The following is a 22,649-nucleotide window of genomic DNA, read 5'->3' as shown; positions in this document are numbered from 1 at the left end:
GAGCAATGGCACCTGGTGCCACCTCTGGCACACATGCCATAATAATAGGTTCGCCATATAGGTTCGCCATAATAATAATAATAATAATAATAATAATAATAATAATAATAATAATAATTGTATGCCGCCCCTCTCCGTAGACTCTGAGTAGATCATGGCTATCTACAATCTGTCTCATAAGATCAATGCTATTTGTTCCTCTGACCAGTCTTGTGATAAACAATAAGATGTGATTTGCATTCTCTACTGGTTGAATTTAAGTGGTTGGATCCAGTGAAATAATCATATACTTTAGAATACGGTCATTATGCAAGCCTAAATCAATTCATGGATTTGTTGTAAGATTAAGATATTGCTCTTCATTCCTTGAAAAGAAGTTAATAATAGGTTGTAGATAAAGAGAATCCTAAAGTCGGAAAATAACTTGAAAATCCATTTTCATGAATTAGTGGTGAAGAGAAATGTCAAACAGCTGGTTTGTGCCAGGAGCTGACTCATAAAATTCAATTATTTGTAGTGTACTTAAACTTATAACATCAAGTATATTTAGTACATTTACTTCAAAGAGGCTTCTGATATGATTGTCCCTCCACTCATTTAAATTATAATATTAACTAATAATTTCCTAAATAATATAAAACTTTGAGAATTTTTGAGCTACTGTGCTCTTCTCACTTACTCCAGAATTTTCTTTTGTACCATCAAGTGTTTATATGAATAAGTGTACAAAGAAACAGGGCTTATAGCAAAAAGGTCTGAGGGAAGATGTGGGTGGAAATAATACACCTGGCTGGAAGCCAGAAAGATAGGTTATAACATCGACCTTTTTTTAATGCTATGTCTTCGTCCTTAAAATTATGCAACTGAGTTATAATTTAAATCAATCCTTTAAGTAGATTGATACACATAACTTTCGTGAGAGGATTATTACACTGAAATTATAGTTGCAGGAAATTATATGTGGATACTAATCTGTGTCACATTTTTTATATGACTTTGGTGGCTGAACTTTACTGTCCTGTTTCCTTTTTTCTGTCCTTGGGTAAACTTTTTTTATGAAGAATATATTTGTCTTGCTATAGGACTGGGAATTAAACTGTTCAGTATAAAGCTAAATTAATATGCATTTCAAGGTATTTTTTTTGTCAGGACTTTATCCTGAAAATAGTGCACTGATGGAAGTAATGTCTAGTTTGGATTTTTATATTTCTGGAGTAAAAAGAGCATTCGGAAGGAGAGAATTCTTTATTCCTTTGTCTATGTTTGGCAACATTTGATTCTACACCAATGTCTGTGATTTTTAAAAGCATAGGGGTTAAAATTATCATTATTAAATCAAATTTTAGGAAAATGGTGTTGCTTTTATTGATGCACTTCATTAGAAATGCCAGATGAGAAACATATAAATGATAAATGAATATATTTTAAAATCAGCAAATGAAGTGGATGGGATACAACTACATATAGTCCTTAAATTTGGTTCAACTTACAAAAGAATATTTGAATTCAAAGGTATTTGCTTCTCATTAGGCACATGTATAATTATTGTTTTTGCAATACTCATTTCCAGTGAAATAATTATTTCAAATCTAATGGAAAAAGTTTTTTAAGAATAGTTCTCGGGTGTAACATCTGATATTTATAATCATAATGTATTAATGATACAGATCTACAATTTGCTAATTAACTCATACAATAATAACTTGCCAGTTTCACCTGGAAAAAGAGCACGACCTATTTTCTTAGCGGGGAAAAGTAATTCATTTAAAAAAAAGATTTAGGCATACTTTTTCTATTTTTTTATATCTCTTAATGTTTTATTACAAGTAAAAATAGGGCTAATGCTCTATTTGAATTAAGATTCTAGTGTCCAGTCATCATTAAAAAGTACATTTAAAAAAATCTTTTTTAAAAAGGTGGAAAAGATGCGGACTGCAGTCATTTAAGTCATTTTTTATTCAGAACTTGGGGAAATTTTATCATGTTAATGATAACATGAATTTTGATTAGAAAAAGTATGTGTATAAAAACAAGTTTTGGTTTTTGTAGAAATAATAAATAAGCTGCAGTTGAAAACAGTAGGTGGATTTGTAAAATTAAAATGGCCTGAGGAATCTCATTTTTTGAATATAGAAAATATATTTCTGAAAAGCTTCTGGCAATCAAAATAATTGAATGTATTTTCTAGAATAGTTTATAGTGTAAAGATAAAATTGATGGTGATACAATAATGCATTTCCCTTACATGGGGTAGATTAAAGAAATGTGCCAGTGTTTGATAAAATTGCTTTTCTAATACAGAAAAAAAAGATAATGCTCAAACAGATGTTACTCAGCCAGGCATGGTATCTGGGCGTCTTTAACTAAAATTCTTCAGTTGTTACTTTTATAATTATGTGGGAGACATTCTCTATTGAATTTCAATATTTGTTTCATGGATATGAATGATTTTAAAGAATGTTGAAAGTTTGTTCTACTAGTCATAGCACCTTTTAGCCTTCATTTTTATCAGTGTATTTATTCCTTATGAAAAGTGCATTGTATCCTAATGAAAAACTTCGAATTCTCTTTGGAAGGCCTTAGTACACATTCTGCAAAGCACACATAATCAGACATTCAAAGAAAAATTGTAATTGCTTATGAACTGGGAGAAGGGTATTCTTTTATTCCATGGACAGAAATGCCTGCTTTTCCTATCCTAATTCTCTAAAAGATAAATGGATTCTAAAGTCCCAAGCACTGAAAAATGGATGAGAAAAATATTTTAGATGTGTTGGGGTTGAACATGTTATTTGTACCTTATATGTTTCACTGTTCTTGTTTGAATTTACATTTCACGTGTCTAAAATATATTTAGCACAAAAATAAATTAGAATAAAAAATAAAAGCCGAGAAGTTTCCAGTTCTCTTAATTAAGATTTATTAGGCTGGATCAGGATTAGTCTGAATCAAATCAGACTGTGTATGAATATCCTTTCTACATATCTAAAAGTTTTGAAGTTTATTAATAAGTGAAATGCAGATTATTTTAATCCTATATATGAAAAAAAGCATAATGTTAACATTACAAACATTGCAATTTTGATATTTGTTAGATGTGTACAAATTAATGGAAATAACATTATGGAATGATGGATCTGTGCCTTAGGCACTAAGAAAAAAATGCTTGTTCTGCAGACTTTTCCCTTTTTCTATTGTATCAAAACTACATGAACAAATAAGTTGCATGTATATTGGCGTTTAAAGGTATTTTTGCTTCCATGCTAATATAAGAGAAATAAATAAAAATGATAAGGAATGAGGGGTACTCTATGAGCTTGCTTGTTTACTTGCAGACATTTCATTACCTTAACAAGGTAACATCATCAATACGTCTCATTTCAACCCTGAAATATTCCCCTTTATAGTTAGGAAACTTTGTGAATCAGAAAATGATTAGGGGTGATTTTTTATAATCTCTGTGTGTGCCTTATTGGTGGAACATTCCAGATAGGTTTGATTTGGCCTGATTATAATCAGGAACATCTTGGTGGTTGTAAATTTCAGCCATGAGAAATTACAGAGGGATCTTAAAGGATGTCCCTCTCCCTTCTTCCTATTTATAAAGAGTGGATGAGTAAATAAAGTACTGTAGTCCCACTTTTAAGCATGAAGGCCAGCTGAGTGATTTTGGGCCAGACTTTCAGCCCAATTCACCTATCAGGATTGTTATTGGGAAAATAGGCTGAAGAAGAAATATAAGCTATATTAATTCCCTTGAATTCTTTTATAAAAAAAGTTTATATAAAAATAATAAAACGATATAAAATAAGAAATGTGCTGATTTTTTCCATCCTCCTCATTTTCCTGTTCTCCCTCAGCTCCGTTTACCTTTCACCTCAGCCCCTGAATTCAAGTGCAATATAATCAGTCTACCTACTGTGGTCTAAACTTCCTAGCACCTTTTTCTCCCCGATTTCTTTTAACTGCAGTTGTATGTCATCATTAGAGATGGCCTTTTCTCCAGTCCTTACTTTATAGTACTTCAGCCTGTGTCACATTTGTTTCGTGTCTGTGCCTGGATCAACTATGCAGATTTTGGACTGGATATAGATCACATGAATGGACAGAATTTTCTGCAGATCCCCATGCAAAGATACTCATTTTTCAAAAAAATAAAATTCTGAGCCATGTAGTGTTTAAGAATGAGATTGAAATGATATCTGTTAATGTTGACAATTTTTTTATTGTGCTTGTGGATTTTAAAAATTCAGTAACTGAAATTTTTATTGTAAAAAAATTAGAACTGGCTGTCCAGGAAAAAGTAAAAAGGATGACATGTACAGTTGAATACAAAAAGAAGTATTAAAATGAATTAAAATGTAACAAGATATTTTACGGTTCACTGGGGACTTTAGGAAAGAAAAGTACAATGTGACCACTGTTAAGGGGTTTCATATAATGAAACATTGTTCATTTGTAACAAGAGCACATGGGTATAAGCTTTCTACCTGAACAAATTTAGTATAATTACATATAATTTAATTTATTTTGGCTGTAGTTTCCAATATTATCTTGTTGCATTTTCAGATCTCTGAAAGTTAAAAGAAGATAAAATGGATGCTACTGTAATACTGTCTATTCTGAAGAAAAAATTAGCTTTCCTCTCAGGTACAGTTTTATCCTTTTCATTTTTATGTATTATAAGACAAAGTGCTTTAAAATACTTTTCTGCTTTCACTGTTTTCTGACATTTAGCCTCAATATTTGGTAGAAATTATTTTAATGTGTATTTTATATTACCTTCAATCCCTTTCGTGTGGAAATAATGATTAGTTTTTTGTAGATAATAGATGAAATTATATTTCTATTTCAGTGTACTAAAGTTCTCTCTATATTCTATGTTTATTTTTAATTTTAAAATGTTGTTTTAATAGGAATTCAAATAACTGACATGCATAGTTATGTTTAAAATATAGAGAATTCATATCAGTGTTGATTAAGATTTTGATCATGCTGAGAGCTCTTTCAGACTAAGCTACTAAGATATTTTCTCTTGGGATATATTTGAATGTTTTAATTTCAAATGCTACAAGTAGTGCTAAATACTAGATTAGCTTTATATTTTTAAAAATTGATGTTGGAGTGTTGGCTTGATGCCTAGATCACCCTCTGACATTTTGCAGAGGAAATGTATTCCTGTTAAGCAGGTTTTACTCCTTGTTTTACTCCTTCTTTACTCCTATAATTTCAATTGAGAGTCCACATTTTTCCTTCCTCAGAACCCTATAAAATGAGAACCATAATTACTATTTATTATATTGTAATGCCAATCCTTGAGGTTTAACTTCATATAAGGTAATAACTTGATTAGTTCATGAGTAAATCAGCACTGGTTAAAAATGGTTTCTTAAGTGATAACTACTCTATACTTTTTTGCCTCTTTTATTGCACTTGCAGATGCCTGAGTAGAAAAGTTACAAACTTTAGGACATTAAGGATTAGGGTGTTTTTTTAACTTAAAAGTTACTTGTATGATATAAATACAGGTAGTCCTCGACTTATGACCACAATTAAGCCCAAAATTTATGTTGCTAAGTAACAAATTTGTTAAATGAGTTTTGCCCCATTTTATGACCTTTCTTGCCACAGTTATTAAGCAAATAACAACTTAAGTTGTTAAGTTAGTAATGCAAGATAAATTGAAATCTGGCTCCCTCATTGACTTTGCTTGTTGGAAGGTCACCCTGGGACAGAGCAAAAGTCATAAATATGAGTCAGTTGCCAAATGTCTGAATTTTGATCATATGACCATGGGGATACTGTAGCTATCATAAGTTTGAAGAATGATCATAAGACACTTTTTTCAATGCCGTTGTATCTTTGAACAGTCACTAAATGAACTGTTGTTAGTTGAGGACTATCTGTAGTTCTTTTAGCAGATAAGAATGTATTTTGGAGATGCCAAAAGGGGAATTTTCTTGAGTTGCAAGTTGATAGCATAAATGTCAAATAACAACAACAACAACAAAACCCCCATATTGAATTTATAGGTGCCTAATAGATAATTAATCCCATCCTGGACGTAAATTGTTTCAACTCCAACCCTCAAAACGACATTATAGAGCACTGCACGGAAAGACAGCTAGACACAAGAATAGTTTTTTCCTGAATGCCATCATCTGCTAAACAGATATTTCCCTCGCTGTCAAACAGTAGACTTTACAAAGTCTGCACTATTTTTTATTATTTGTTTGTTTGTTTGTTTGTTTGACTTCTATGCCACCCAATCCCAAAGGACTCAGGGCGGCTTATAGTAATAACTATTACTATTAGTCTTCTCATTATTCCTATCACCCATCTCCTCTCACTGTATGACTGTAACTTGTTGCTTGTTTCTTTACAGTTTATATTAATATTGATTATTTCCTGATTTCTTATTTGTACCCTATGACAATCACTAAGTGTTATATCTCATGATTCTTGACAAATGTATCTTTTCTTTTATGTACATTGAGAGCATATGCACCAAAGACCAATTCCTTGTGCGTCCAATCACAGTTGGCCAATACTGTTCTGTACTATTCCATATATACTTAAGAAATAAATTTTAGTTATTGCAAAGAACCTTGGAATCAAAGGAAATGCTTAGAATTGGTATAGAGGTTATTATTTCATTTTTTAAAACAAAAAGCACATTCAAAATGAAAATCATTTTGAAGATTTATTAATTCAGAATTTTGACTTTGTGTATGTATCTGTCTTTCTTTAATTTCCCCCAGCTCTTTTTACTGGAAGACTAGATTTTATATTACATGGGGAAACTATAATTAGAATGGTCAAATGGAAACAAATTATGACAGTTCCCATAATATCAGCAATGAAGGGCAAGGAGCTATTCAAGAAAATAATTTTACATAGTGGTGTTCTTAATTATACATATCTTCATTTCATCCGCTCTTCTGTTTTCTTGGCCAAGATGTGTCTTTGTAAACCAAAGCCTTTATAAACACATATATAAAGCAAACAGTCTCTCACTTGGGTAAAGAAGCTCCATGGCTCCATATAACATGGTAGTGGATTGTTTGCATGTGTGAGAAAAGGTGGCTACCACTCTCTGCATTCTCTAAAACATGCCTGCCTTATTCATGTATGTGGAAAAAGATTGTTAGTTTTTGTGCATGTGCTGAGCCAGCCGCCATGCAAAAATTGGCGATGTAAAATATTTATGGAATCATATTTATGTATATCAGAAATTGTTTGAGTCATTGATAGAGCAACACATGTAGGTATCAGTCTAAGCAGATATGTCCTTCTAAGGGAAATGGGCAATTCAGAAATAAATAAGCAAGAACTTACATACTCATCATACATAATTTGAGTGCCAGTGCATTGCTTGCTGGCCAATGGATTATCTTCATACTCCCCCCTCCATCCAACATCTCTTAGCAGCTTATATAGAATACAATAAAGGGGGAAAAGAACCCGAGAGAGGGGCATGGTTAAACTATTAATAAAGTAACAGACATAAAAGCCAAAACTGGGAAAAAACTGAGGAGGGATTGGAATAAAAGTTCAGGATGAATCAGTTTGTGAATCAGCAACAAAATCAATGCTTGAATGTTGGGTGGGTGGATTTCTTAGGTGACATCTTTTAAGGATTTTGAGACTGGGATTTTTCTAATTATTGAATCAATCTGTCCCTGTTGGTGACTAATTGATTATAAAGTTCACATTTCAAAAGAAAGCAGAACTTTGAGGATTCTTTTTTTTTATAGCCTATCATTGCAATTAGAGCCTTGGCAAAACTTGTATATCAAAGCTACTGTATATTGTCTTTCAAGGAATGTATCTGATGTTTTTATACTAAAAAGGATATTCTGTCCCCTTCTTCATTACCTTACATCTTTATCAGATATAAAATAATTATTTCCCAGTTGAGGTCTTGCACTATTGTATAGATACATGTTCCAACTGTCTTTGAACAAGAGTCTCTATATAATTAGTGTAACACTGTAACCTTTACTCTTAAATCTTCTGGGTGCAAGAAATTAGGAATTTGTTGTAACCTGCATGTTTAACATCTTCTTGAAAACCAATAAGCTGGGCGCTAGCTTGATTTCTATCAGGAAATTTATTCCAGAGCACAGAAAAAGCAACAATGTTTGGCTTCAATTCTTTTCCATCCTCTTAAATGTGGCATAATGCCTTTCCCTCTAGTAGGTTGAGCTTATTCTGATTAATTCATCACCTTCATCTTTTTCATTCCTACTATGGACAGCACCATATTTTCCTATTTTGAAACCTTTCACTTTTAAATTATGCCTTCAGAATCTACCATTTTGATGAATTTATCATTGTTCTGGTCTAACATATATGCCGCACAAATTTTGAAGTACAGTTCAGAATAGAAAGCAATGCTGTGAATAGAAAATAGAAAGCATTGCTGTGGATTTGGCTGTTATGAGAGGTGTCTTATTTGGAGTATATAATATGTTGTTTGGTTTCCTCTGTACCTTAACCGGTATTCCTTTTCTTTATGCGTGCCATAGTGTGCAATATTTGTAAAGACCTCTTTATCTGCTGCAGTCTTCTGCAGCATATCCATATGTTCCAGAGATCTTCCAGCCCCAGAGAAACAGCTTTTTACATGTTTATGTGGACTGCAATGGGAACAGGGATTTAGAAGGCAAAGGTTTTCTTGAAAAGTATAAAATCTCCACTGAAATCAATGATTTGTTATTTGCATCAAGCATTCATTATTCAAGATCCATTTTCCCCCTTCCTTTGTAGAACCACTTTTTTTTTATTTTACCTTTTTCACTTTTTTTTTTGTTTTGGTCATCTTGCTTATAAGACAGTCAGCGCTAAAAAGTGCTGTCTCCCATTCAGTAGCATGGGGTCCTTTTTTTTTCCTTTTTCAATCCTGTTTAATTTTTAAACTCTTGTATAAACAATAACAATAGCAAGAAAACCTTAAAGTGACAGTGAAACGTTCCATTATTGAACACATGGAAACCAGCCCTATTTGAAAGAAATACAATAAAAGGAAGGGAAGTACCATTTCCTTAAATGTGCTTAGTGATTTCAAATTACAGGATAAATATTCTTTTGAGCAAAGCTGAGTCATTTCATCTTCCTCCACCTGCAGTTTAGAATTGGCTGAATTCCTATTTCGTGAGAGAAGAGGTAAGGCAAAATAAGAGAGTTGGAAGAGACCTTGACAGTCTTCTAGTCCAAGCAGGAAAGTCTATACCATTTCAGCCAAATGGTTGTCCAGTCCCTTCTTAAAAACCTTCAGTGATGGAGCAACCACAACTTCGAGAGGCAAGTCGTTCCACTAATTAATTGTTCTGTTAGGAAATTTCTCCTTAGGTCTAGGTTGATTCTCTCCCTGATGAGGATTTTGAGGATGGTGAGGCCTGCAAGTTCTTTGCAGTTTTAGATGTAAAGATATAGAAACTTTAGCAGGGGAATTTAGATTAACTAAGTATGCTTTATTGAAGTTTTGGAACAATTAATATAATACAAAAGAATAAATGTTTACTTCTTTCTCACTTGGGTAGTAAAAATTTATTCACCTGGTGAAGGAAAATTATAAAGAAATCAGTACAGTGTATAGGCACTCCTCGACTTACGACCACAATTGGGACCAGAAGTTCCTTTGCCAAGGAACAAAGTTATTTAGTGAGTTGTGCTCAATTTTACAACCCTTTTAGCACAGTCATTAGGCAAACCAATTCAGTTAAATGAATCCATCCACCCCTAGTGATTTTACTTTTTGGAAGCTGGCTGGGAAGGTTGTATATGGTGATCACATGATTCTGGAATGCTTCAGCTATCATAAATACATGCTGGTTGCCATGTGCCCAAATTCTGATCACGTGACTATAGGGATGTTGTGACAGTTGTAAGTCTGAAGACTGGTTGCAAGTCCCTTTTTTCAGTGCTATCATAACTTTGAATTTATTTATTTATTTTTATTTATTTATTAGATTTGTATGCCGCCCCTCTCCATAGACTCGGAGTGGACACTAAATGAATGGTTGAATGATGAGAAGTACCTGTGTTATTATTTGTTTCCATCTACTTATTCACAATAAACAATTTATGCTAGTTTATAGAAGCTGTGAGTTTGATCCTAGGTAGAGGCAGATGTTTCTCTGGGCACAATGAGAATGTATCTGCTGAACAAATTGGCAACAGGAAAGTCATCTAACCATTAATATAATCTGCTAGCTCCATTCAGTTGCCCAGAATCCACCCCGCAAGGGATTATAGGGTTGTTAAATGATGATGATGATAGTGGCTGAATTTAAGTATCAGCGAATAAATTTTCTTTATTATGCTCTCAAAACTTTATCATATGCACGCTGCTCCCCACATAAATTTTCTACTAACACAGCAATATTTATAGTCAAGGATTTTGTCCAGGAAATTCAAAGGTGTTGAATACCACAAGAATATTTAAACTGGTCCATAGGAAGCATTCTAAGAAGAACAACTCAATGGCAGCAGCCTTACAACTCATCCCAGCATGACCAAATAGATTTTTCCACCAGCTGAAAGATTTGGTTGACTGGGCTAAATTTAGTCTGTTATTCTAAGCAGCATCACTTTCCAGGAACCCTTATTTGCTCTTGAATTTCAGAATGGGTGAGTGCTACTTCTAAAGCAATCCAGGTTCCTTCTAGAGGGAGATGAGGTTGGCTTCCCTAATGGATAGGAAAAGAACTCATCTGAGGCCTAGTTCTGGTTATCACAGAGTCTTTTCCAGACAAGGAACACGAAGAAGGAAATACACAAGGAAAGAAAGACCAGCTCCTTAAGTAGAGAGAAAAGGGGGGAAATGACAATTTGAAGAGCTCATTGGTTCAAGGATGGGATTCTTGATTAAGTCATCTCTGTTACGATCTTGACTTTGCTTTGTGTCTTTTTCATAATTTAAAAAATTATAAATTTATGTTTAAAGGCATAATGTGATACTCTTCATTTTGAACTCATACAAGATATTTTTGTATCTACATGCAAAAGAGCTTCAATGTTGCAGCCTTTGGGTTAATGAATTAGGCTTCATGTGACACTCATGACATTTTGAGTTTGAGACCCCTGTGCTCATAGAAGGTTAACATGTTGTAAGCAAAAAAGTTCACCTTTATTAAATGTTAGAATTTATATAATGGAACTGATGGTAGAAGTGTATTTTTCACTAGATCCCTCAAATGGATTATGTCTAGGTGTGTCAAAATGGATGCCTACATAGGCTATTCAGGGAGTACTTTTTTCTTGTGTGCAATAATTATTGGTCACTTAGTAAACCATATTAATGAAATCAGAACTGTGAGGAAAATCATAATGGTGGAAACATGTTGTAGGATTTCAGATGTTTGGGGTTATATCTACTTTGAAATTCACAAAATCTCCTTTATGAGCTTTAAAAAATTCCACCTGTTTCAGCATATCCTTTAAAATCTGGTGAAGAAGTCATTAGATTGAATAAATTATGCTGGAACATACTTGAAAAGAACAAGCCATTCTCTTCTCACAATCCTGAAGCTGTATGTAGGACCTATAATCTGATTCTCTTGCCGATTTATGATGTATTCAGTCATGGATGAACTTTTTATTTTTACTCCTAGCCAAAAAGATCTGCCTTCTTTCACTGAACAAATTTATTGGGATTTAAAATGTCATGAGCTATAGTTCACTTCATAAAGTCAAATGTAGAGCTACAAAAGTTGGTGTAATGATAAATGTATTTGTAATTAAGTTATTACAACACACTTTGTTGCAACTGCAGCATAGTTGCTGTAGAACAGTGTTTTTCAACCAGTGTGCCGTGGCACACTAGTGTGCCGCGAGACATGGTCAGGTGTGCCGCGAAGAAGGAAGCTCAGGTTCTGGTCTTGCAACGTTTTGCTGAGAGAGAGAGTGAGAGAGAGAGAAAGAAAGAGAGAGAGAGAAAGAAAGAGAAAGAGTGTGTGTGAGAGAGAAAGAAAAGAGAAAGAGAGAAAGCAAGAGTGAGAGAGAAAGAAAGCAATAGAGAGAGAGAGAAAAGGAGAGGAAGGGAGAGAGAGAGAGAGAGAAAGAAAGAGAAATGAACAAAAAGGGGAGGAAAAAAGAGAAATGAGAAAATGATTGAGACAGAGAATGAGAGGAAAGAGAGAGAAACAAAAGAGAGAGAGCGAAATGACTCTTGATTTAAAGCATCTGATAAAAAGCACCCAAAGAATAAGAGAGAGAAAAAACCCAGCCCTCACCTGTTTTTGGAAATGGTTCAAGAGTGTGTATACACACACACACACACACACACACACATATAAGGGTGGGGAGGAGACAAGGATGGAAAAAAAGAGGAGTGTGTCTTGGGGTGTCATTTTGGTTGGTGGTGTGCCCCAGGATTTTGTAAATGTAAAAAATGTGCCGCGGCTCAAAAAAGGTTGAAAATCACTGCTGTAGAACACACTGATAATACTGTGTGCTGTGTTTGTTTAGACTTTCATCTGTACTTTGCTCATTACTGCATGCTGATTATTGCATTAACGAGAACACAGCGTATTCCAAGGGAGATTTTAAATCTTCAGGGAACTCTGGCACTTCAAGGGACTTTGCAGCTTTCAGGACAAAGGAAATGTGGAACTCCCTGAGTTTGACCTGCCAAAACTCCCTAAGCCGAAAAAGCTGTATCTCTTTCTCTTCATTGCCCCACCCATCACTTTATTTTTGTTTTAATCTTTCTAGTTTCTCATGAGGCCCAAAGCTTTTTGCTTTCTGTCAGACACTGACTTCTTAAATGCAAGCAGCATTTGTTTCAGCGTTGGACTTCTAAATCATGTGCTAATAGCTATGGTAGTCACCAAAAGTTAGAGATTCTTTATAATTTCTACTTATAACTTATGTATAACATTGATGATTAATCTTTTAGTCAGTCAAACCATGTTTCTTATTATAATAGCAATTTACGTAGAACATAATTTGAAATATGAGATGGTTTTGATACACACAGACACATAGCATGTCTGATCTTTTGTAATTTATTAGTATTAGGTTGGCTTCTTAGCTACATCCAGTTCTTTTTCCTTACGAAGCTCTGATGACTCCCAAATGTGTTCTGGATAATGTAACCTTTATGGATGATACAGAGATTAAAGAGAGAAATGAAACTTAGGTCCCTTGAATGGAAATAAATTCCTGCCTATAATTAATAGCCAAAGGACACAGTTTCAGTGCATTGCTTAAAATAGTACCATTCAGTTTTGAAAATATACACTGAGTTCCAAATATGTTAGGCAGTAGCAAATCATTATTAATTGTTTTTTTTAACCAATTTGTCTATATTTTTGTAGGTGGGAAAGACAGAAGAAGTGGCCTCATTCTGACAATTCCATTATGCCTTGAACAAACAAATATGGATGAGTTGAGTGTCACCTTGGACTATCTGCTGAGTATTCCAAGGTGATTTTTTAAAGACTTATTTAGGGACATGGCGTTACCTTCAGCAGTCATTCTATCAATCTGGGATATTTTCACTTAATTTTCTTTTCTTACATGGCAATTTCCCCCCAAGATGTATGACTGATACTGTCTGCCTCACGTTTATAACTTCTCATCATCTTTGTATCCTTCACTTATTTTTTCACTCTTATCTTATAAACATTCAAATCAGTAATGTTTTTAGATTTATGTTCATTCTTTTTTATACACACATACACACCTTTGAATAGACTTTAATTTGAACTGTTTATTTGAAACAATACAACTTTTTCTAAGTCACACTTTCATTCATACTTGTAACTAAATTGTGTAGTCATTATATATTTCAAATTCAAAAATTAATTTAACTTATTTTCTCTTTCCTTATCTCATTCTCATTCATCCATTAATATACCTAATAAAGTAACATCTTCCTCTAGATTGCATTCATTCAGATAGAGCCTCGGTGGTGCAGTGGTTAGATCTGCTGATCACCGGCTGCCAGCAGTTTGGCAGATCAAATCTCAGTAGGCTCCAAGTTGACTCAGCCTTCCATCCTTCCAAGGTTGGTAAAATGAGGACCCAAATTGTTGGGGGCAATATGCTTACTCTCTGTAAACCACTTAGACAGGGCTGTAAAGCACTGTGAATCATTATATAAATATAAATGCTATTGCTATTTTTTCTCAAAGCCCCAACACAGTTCTTTCATCATGACCATTTATTACAACCTTGCATGTATGTGTCACCAGTGTATGAATTCATGCTTTGACATAAACAGCCTCAACAGTATAAATGACTAAACTCAGACTTGTTAATTAAAACTATGCCTTATCTAATTTTACATATGTTTCCAAAACACAAAGAAATCTCATTTTCTCATCAAGTGTGCTGTGCAGGCTAGGATGTCTAAAACTATTTTGCAAGTAAGGTTACTGTTACCCATGTGTCAGCAGGTAGGAGATACATTCAATTATGTTTCAATTTTGTTGATATTTAATTATTTTTCAAAATAGTGTCAGGATAAGATTTTACATAGTGTGGGGAAGAAATGCGAAATATGAATTATATGCTTATTCTGTCTTGCAGATTGCCATATATACACTTTTACTGTGTAGACAATTTTATGTTTAAGTATTTGATATGCATATTACAGTCAACTTTTGATATCTTCTAGCTTGCAGTTAAATAGGGCAGGTGGCCTGGCGACATTGTTTTTTCTACTCTGTTTCTGTAAAGTTGCCTTGATCTATTCTCAGCCCATTAATGAGATAGTACTTCCGTAGTTGGCTGTCCTTTAGCCAGTTCTGTTATCTCTCAAAGCTGGAGATAATTCTAATTTTTGTTCTTCATTAGAATTAATAAAATGACAGACAAAGCAGGTGGGGGGAAAAACAGATTTTGGGTCAAGTGACTTTTCCCTCTGGAAATTCTTACGCCATTTTTTTAATGAAGGCACATTAAAAAACATGGACACCAGAAAAATTTAGTTTGCATAGAGAAGTAATAAATGAGGTGGAATGTATCAAATATTTTTAAAGCAGCAGCTTAAATATATGAGATAATACAAGACGTTGCACACACATATTATTTATTTATTTATTTATTTATTTATTATAGTGAAAAGTGTAAAGCCAGAGGATTTACTGTTATAGTGGATGGTAGAAAATCTCAATGGAATGTTGTAAAGACCGTGGTGTTAATGCTACAGGTAAGACTTACTTTATATGAATCTTAGAATTTAGTTTTCTGAAGTTCTTCAATATCCAACAAGGTTCACATATAATGATAATAATGCAGTTGGACTTTGATTTAATAAAATAAGCAGACTGATGCATTCCATTATTCTCAATAAATCATGGTTTGAAACTTCCAGTTTATTTATATATTATCAATTGCTTTAACCATAGTTTGCTTTATATCTGTGTTTTATGTTAGACTGCAGACTTGCACATACAGTCTTCATCCCAATCTTCATAACATATGCAGAGAATCAGATACCCCAGCTGCTCTCTGCAGGAAATATAGGTGGTCCTTACTTAATGATTGTGTGCTTAGTGTCTGTTCAAACTTATGACACATACTTTTTTAGTCGCTCAGAAACAGACCCAACATTATGGCCTTTTGTAGCATCCTATAATGAATGGTGCAGTGTCCTACAGGTGAACATGCTCACCTTAAAACCCACCTCTGCCGTCAGGCATGGGGGAATTGAAACATCTCCCCCTTGCCCATGTTGTTTTGGTGTATAATTGATTGTGTGCTTGTTTTTTATATATATTGGGCGTTGTTTTTATGAATTTTTTAACCTAAAATTGTAATTAGATTGGTAAATATTAGATTTGTCACTATGTACTGTTTTTGCCATTGTTGTGAGCCGCCCCGAGTCTGCGGAGAGGGGCGGCATATAAATCCAATAAATCCAATCCAATCCAATCACACTTGGGAGCTGCTGAGACTTCAATCCTAGGCAGCAACCATTGTTTCTCTGTCGGCAGAATGAGAAAATAACTGCTGCAAACTCCACATAGGCATCAGAAGGGCATCCAGCCAGTAAATACTCGGCTCCATTCAGTTGTCCCAACTCCTTAATGAAAGGGATTACAGGGTTGTAAAAAAAAATCACATAACTGCAATTTACTATTTTTTATTTTTTGCTAAAATTGGTGTTTACTTCTGGTTTTCATGAACAATATGTTTGTTTAACAACCACTGCATTTGCTTTATGATTGCCATATGCATTTTACACCTGTTAAGTTCAGTCAATGATCATTACCAAAAATGTCATAAAATCAGATCGGTCACACAATGATGTGCTTAAAGATGTGCTTGTCTTTATGACCATAATTCTGGGTTTAAATTGCGGTCTACTTGTAGATGAAAAATTCAGAACCCAAGAAAATGTTTTAACTGGGATAAAGCCGTGGATGCATTGTTTCCTACAACATCTTATTAAAATTTGAAATTTCTAAGCCCCTAGGATGTTCCTATAACTAAAGCAGAAGAGTTTCTCCTTTAGAAATTCAATTTCTGACGAAATGGATAGAAAATGCTAGCCATGAATTTTGCTTGATTTAATTTTGAGTTTCTGTTTCAAGTTTCATTTCATTTTCTATGTATTTCTGTCCAAGATAGGAGACAGCATACTTTAAGATTTGTTTTATTCTTGCTTCAGACTATAAATTAAGATATTTTATTTTGTCAAACCTCTTTAATGCAAAATAATGTTTGAAATATTATTTCAAATAAACAATATTTTACAATATATTCTTTGGGAAAATGAAAGATTTGTAGATCACTGTTAACTTGTGTTCTACCCAAACCACCATATTTTAAACAACCCCTCCTCCCCATTGGTTGCAGTTGGTGTTAGTGCGGGGTCAGAGCTCGACCTCTAGGCTTCTCCCTTGTGGGGTGCCTCAGGGGTCGGTCCTTTCCCCCCTACTATTTAATATCTACATGAAACCGCTGGGTGAGATCATCCAAGGGCATGGGGCGAGTTATCATCAGTATGCTGTTGATACCCAGCTGTACATCTCCACCCCATGTCCAGTCAACAAAGCAGTGGAAGTGATGTGCCAGTGCCTGGAGGCTGTTAGGGCCTGGATGGGTGTCAACAGACTCAAACTCAACCCTGATAAGATGGAGTGGTTATTGGTTTTGCCTCCCAAGAACAATTCCATCTGTCCGTCCATTATCCTGGGGGGAGGGGAATTACTGACCCCCTCAGAGAGGGTCCGCAACTTGGGCGTCCTCCTTGATTCACAGCTTACATTAGAGAACCATCTTTCAGCTGTGGCGAGGGGGACGTTTGCCCAGGTTGGCCTGGTGCACCAGTTGTGGCCCTACCTGGACTTGGAGTCACTGCTCACAGTCACTCATGCCCTCATCACCTCGAGGTTCGACTACTGTAACGCTCTCTACATGGGGCTACCTTTGAAGAGTGTTCGGAAACTTCAGATCATGCAGAATGCAGCTGCGAGAGCAATCATGGACTTCCCTAGGTATGCCCATGTTACACCAATGCTCCGCAGTCTGCATTGGTTGCCGATCAGTTTTCGGTCACAATTCAAAGTGTTGGTTATGACCTATAAAGCCCTTCATGGCATCGGACCAGAATATCTCCGGGACCGCCTTCTGCCGCACGAATCCCAGCGACCGGTTAGGTCCCACAGAGTCGGCCTTCTCTGGGTCCCGTCGATGAAACAATGTCATCTGGCAGGACCCAGGGGAAGAGCCTTCTCTGTGGTGGCCCCGACCCTCTGGAATCAACTCCCCCCCGGAGATTAGGATTGCCCTCACCCTCCTTGCCTTTCACAAACTGCTTAAAACCCACCTTTGTCGTCAGGCATGGGGAAATTGATTCCTCTGGACCGTTTCATTTTATGTATGGTTTGTATGAAATGTATGATTGTTTTTTATATTAAGGGTTTTAAACTGCTTTAACTTTGTTGTTGTGAGCCCTCCCCCCCCCCCGAGTCTCCGGAGAGGGGCGGCATACAAATCTAATAAATAATAATAATAATAATAATAATAATAATAATAATAACAACAATAACAACAACCCCCTCTCATTTTAACCAAACAGCTGTTTCCCCAATTTATCTATAATTCTTCTTCTACATTGTTCATTCTTCTACACACATTGCAGGTATGCATTTTGATATTTCAGGTTAAGGAATTTGACATTTCATTTTTGAAATGTTTTTCCTTAATAAATTTCTTGTGAGATTATTCTAGTTCCCAAGAAAAGGCTACATCCTATAGAGATAGATGACAGCAACTGTAACTATCAAACTGCTATTCCAAAATAGAAAGCAGGGGCAGCATGTTCAGAGGGCTTCTTTGTATGAGCTCCCAGACTTACCACAGCCCTGCTACAGTCTATCAGAATATTGCTTAGTCTAGATTTTGTGTATCATTTCTTACGGGTTCTGGAAGAAGAAATTGAAACTTACTTAACCATATTAAGAAATGATTATTTTGATTGTCTGTAAAATTGACTTTGGATTATTCCCAGGTTGTTAAATAAACTGGAATTGAACCAATTTTTGTGTTAATATTAAGCCACAAACTCATGAGGTTTTCCCAGAAAAAGTAATAAGCTATTGTCAACGTCATGTTTATAACATTTGAGAGTTTAATGTTTAACAGAACCCATGGTCTCTATAATATGCACTACTTTCATAGGTCCCCAGTATGTTTCATTTTACATTCTGGCCTGCAAAGAATATCCTATAGTTTATGTAGGATTTTCTTTAAATCTCCATAATTATCACAGAAGCTACATCATTTTTTAATGTATTTAATCCATTGTTTTTGTAAGTTTGTCCATTTCAAGATTCACTTTTTAGATATCTTTTGAATTTTTTCATATGGGTATTATTTTTGTCAAACTTTTTTTAAAAAGGATAGATCCTAAACAGAAATAAAAGTAGAAATAAAAGTAGATCCATGGGACAAAAAGTAGATCCATGGGACAGAAATAAAAGTAGAAATAAAAGTAGATCCATGGGACAAAAAGAATTCTAGGAAGAAGTAGGCAGAAGGCGAAATTCTAGCAGAATTTTATTAGCCCTATTTTTAAAATTCTTTATTCAACTTCATTCAAATGACTTTTTTTGGCTTTATGACAATTGTTTAACAGATGTTGGCTTAATGAAGTTTGACATTTTGATCTCAGGCCATTTTTATTAACTGTCAGGATACAATGCTTCTTTCTTTTTTTAAAACTTGGAGGATGTATGCTGTTATCATCGTTAAAAAATAAGTGATTGTTCCTGCTATTAATATTACATATATGTTCAGTTAGAGATAAAACTAAGAAATAACTTCACAGGAAGTGAGGGTGTGACCTCTTATTGGTGAATAGAAATGGGTTCTGTTTCTTCTGAATTCATAAGATTGCAGTATTATTATACAGTATCTCTCAAGATAATTTAAAATTGTTTTGAAGATGATTCTAACTTAGTAATGTTATTTTCTTTAAGATGGTGTCAATGATACTTATTTTTTTTTCATCGTACCAGTCCATACTTCACTTTTTACAATCATTTTGTGCTATATAAGGAGGTGTAAGGCCATTATGTTTTTGCAGTTAGTAAGAGATTTAAGTATGTATTTTTTATTATTTTAGAATGTCGTTCCAGCTGAAGTATCCCTTGTTTGTGTAGTAAAACCAGATGAATTCTGGGATAAAAAGGTTACACATTTTTGCTTTTGGAAAGAGAAAGATAGACTTGGCTTTGAGGTATGTATATTCCTTTCTTTCTGGCTTAACTATTGCACTTAAGCTATCATTGCATTGATTTAGAATACAGGTACAGTTCCTAATGAATGCAAATCTGAAAATTGTTATTAAATTATTCCTTGAGTATTACAGTATAAACATTTCATAACACTAACGTTACCATATTGTGACGTATTATTGAATAATTAACATTGCTCTGATCCTTTGTTTCTACGGAAATGTTGGCATTTGAATTTTCTTAGTCATAGCTGTAAATGATTTCCATTTGAAATCAGCCCCTTGAAATACTTTTGCCATGAACATAATTACCAGTTTCTCTTACTACACATGTCTTGTGTAACCAAATCCTTTTAATATTAATTTTTCATTCATTTTAACTATTCATGGAAGGTGCATTAATACTTCCTCCAATATAAGACGTGTTTATCCTGCTTTGCTCATCTCCAACTCCCCTGTTTGTTAAGATGCTCTTTTTGCATTTAGTAAAGGATACAGGAGAGTTGGAGGGAATTTGATGGCTTATAAACTTGATCCAGCCATGAGTTTGCCCAGTCCAGACTGGGTTGGCTTAAAATAAGGCCCCACACCATCTCAAAGGGGCATCAAAGGCAATGAATATTTGCTCCCTATCTCTTTCTACTTGGTGAAAGTTCTCTCTGTGGAGCAGAGAAAAATAAGGCACAATCATACTTGAGAAAACATCTTTGAGTTTGTTCTGTTGAGGGCCATCCAGTATCATCTGGGCTCTTGTTTTCCTTTTGGCAAGCTTCTATAGTTTAAAATGTATCCCTATTAAAAATTCTCCCCATAGGATTGATTCATGCCCTTTCTCTGTCACAGCATTGTTTTCTTTCCAAACAGATTAGTAAAAGGCCTAGAGAAAAAACTACTAAGGCACTAATGATCCTGAGATAATATTTATATCCTACCATTTTCAGAAATTTGGACAGTTTGTATTGTTTTACTCGAAGGACTGATTTTCTATCAGTGATTGAATTATAAAAATGTATTTAATTTCATTCAGTATAGAGGCATTTAATTAAGAATGTGATGGCAGCCATGAGGGTAATTTGTTATCACTAAAACTCAGTTATGAACATAAAAGCAAAATGATTGCAATGAAATTCAGGGATGTTGATTTTAGTAACTTCGTTACACTGTTGTCAGTTGACAGTAATACAGAAAATTTGAGAACGTGTGTGTGTGAGAGAGAGAGGGAGAGAGAGAGAGACAGACAGACAGACAGACAGACAGAGTGGGAGAAGATAAAAGCTATGTTGGAAAATAGTATGTTTAAACTAGCAAGGCTTTAAGAGCTGGCAGCTATTTCCTCACTCCCACCCCAAGTCAAAGCTGCTACCATTTTTGGTATATTTGGACAGCTATGCTAAGATATGACTGGTAAGGGTTTTTTCCCCCTGCAGACTCTTTAGATGTCCTTATTCTTTTTAACAATCCATCTTTTTTCTGAATTTTCAAAAATATATTGCTGGAGATGAAATAATGCTTGATGGTATTGTAAGCTAGGTTCTTTTATGTTTTCTGCACAGAATCCCTAAGGATATTTTCCACTACATTTTCTCCCCCTTATTTTAATACAATATGGAAACCATACTTCTATAAATAAACTCATAGCAACATTTTTAAATAACAAAATTTGAGTTGCCAGCTCTGGAAGATGCTTATTTTTTATACTATTTTGTGTTGGGAACTCTGAGGTATTTACATAATAATTCAGATATCATGCAGCAAATTGTTCTTGCATGTCTCAATTTATTAATTCTTTTAAAAAAATGGATAAATATGAAACAGAATGTAATAAAGTTACATAGATCTATATAAATGGCTTATTATGGCTCAGATTAAGTTACGCATTCAAAAATCTTGTCTTGAAGTAGTTAAATTTGAAGGAAGAGACATTGCATGGGAATTTTCTCGTCTTAGTATTCTTGCTGCTTTGTAATGCACAAGGAAAATGAGGTTTTCATCAACTCTTTGAATTTAGGGGCTTTTCTCCCCCTTGTAGTTTTTGGTTCAAAGTTGTGTACATGTTTTTTATTTTCCATTAAAAAAACCAAATCCAACTTTAAATTATCCCTTTGAAAAACAATTTCAACAACAAAAAGCTCTGTTATATATTGGCATAGGTTTCAAAGATAGAACTAAGTCCTGAAATGATGAATCACACCATAAACTATAATAAATTAATATTTTGTTTGGAACAAGGAAGGAAAAAACCCAAGATACCTACATATCACCTGTCCATTAATTGAGTGAAATCCTGAAATATAATAGTGTTTCAGGGATGAAAGCCAGTAATGGCTCTGGCTTTGCAAGGCAGTTGCATTTAACTTTCAGATGTGGTGCTTTATTAATAGGACTTTTCTGGAATTGAGTATCACACCAGGTGAATTTGTTTGATGAACACTTCAATATATTGTACATTGCTGTACAATTTCCCTTTCTTCTGATATGAAGCTGTTGAGGGAGAAAAGAACTCCCAGTTGACAACCCATAATTTTTACATTATGTGCGACTTTATATTACCCAAAGTTTCCAGCTTCACATTTCAAAAGAACACGGTGGACTCTTCTCACTATTAATATTACCAGGATATTATAGACATTTCTGTGGTGCAAAGTTGGTGAACAGAGATGTCTCGGCCAGGCAGTACCCAGTAATTAAGTGGTCCAAAATCCAGAAAAAAAGCTACTCACTTTTTAGGGAATTTCTTCTTTGCAAAACTTCCTTTGTGAATGGAAAAATAGATTGTGCTTCCACAATCACACACGTGGGGAGTGATCAGTTTGTTTGTCAAGCCGGTTTGAGTTCCTTGTTTGGAAATGCTCTTTTTACAGATACAGTAAATAGTAGATAAATACTTACACGGATAAGTTAGCATCAACATGTTTTGTTAAGGCTAGCGTTAGGATATTTTACTCCATTA

The 22,649-nt window shown here is 34.4% G+C and overlaps 1 protein-coding gene across 5 annotated transcripts in view; it reads left to right on the top strand.

Annotated features, from left to right (window-relative positions):
• SESTD1 (SEC14 and spectrin domain containing 1) overlaps window positions 1-22,649 on the top strand; it is a 55,213-nt gene that overhangs the window by 7,073 nt on the left and 25,491 nt on the right. For 4 of the 5 annotated variants that reach the window (XM_070731851.1, XM_070731853.1, XM_070731854.1 and 1 more), the window contains exons 2-5: window positions 4,398-4,650; window positions 13,326-13,434; window positions 15,073-15,163; window positions 19,589-19,702. In XM_070731851.1, the coding sequence (XP_070587952.1) occupies window positions 4,596-4,650; window positions 13,326-13,434; window positions 15,073-15,163; window positions 19,589-19,702 (369 nt within the window). In that variant the 5' untranslated portion in view covers window positions 4,398-4,595. Of the gene's footprint in view, window positions 1-4,397; window positions 4,651-9,130; window positions 9,307-13,325; window positions 13,435-15,072; window positions 15,164-19,588; window positions 19,703-22,649 lie in introns of those variants that run through there. The other variant, XM_070731855.1, reaches the window with a different exon arrangement.

Source organism: Erythrolamprus reginae, chromosome 1 (assembly GCF_031021105.1).
Source record: "Erythrolamprus reginae isolate rEryReg1 chromosome 1, rEryReg1.hap1, whole genome shotgun sequence".
NCBI lineage: Eukaryota > Metazoa > Chordata > Lepidosauria > Squamata > Dipsadidae > Erythrolamprus > Erythrolamprus reginae.
Note: the sequence above shows the minus strand (reverse complement) of the source record. Positions and strands in the feature narration are given on the sequence as shown.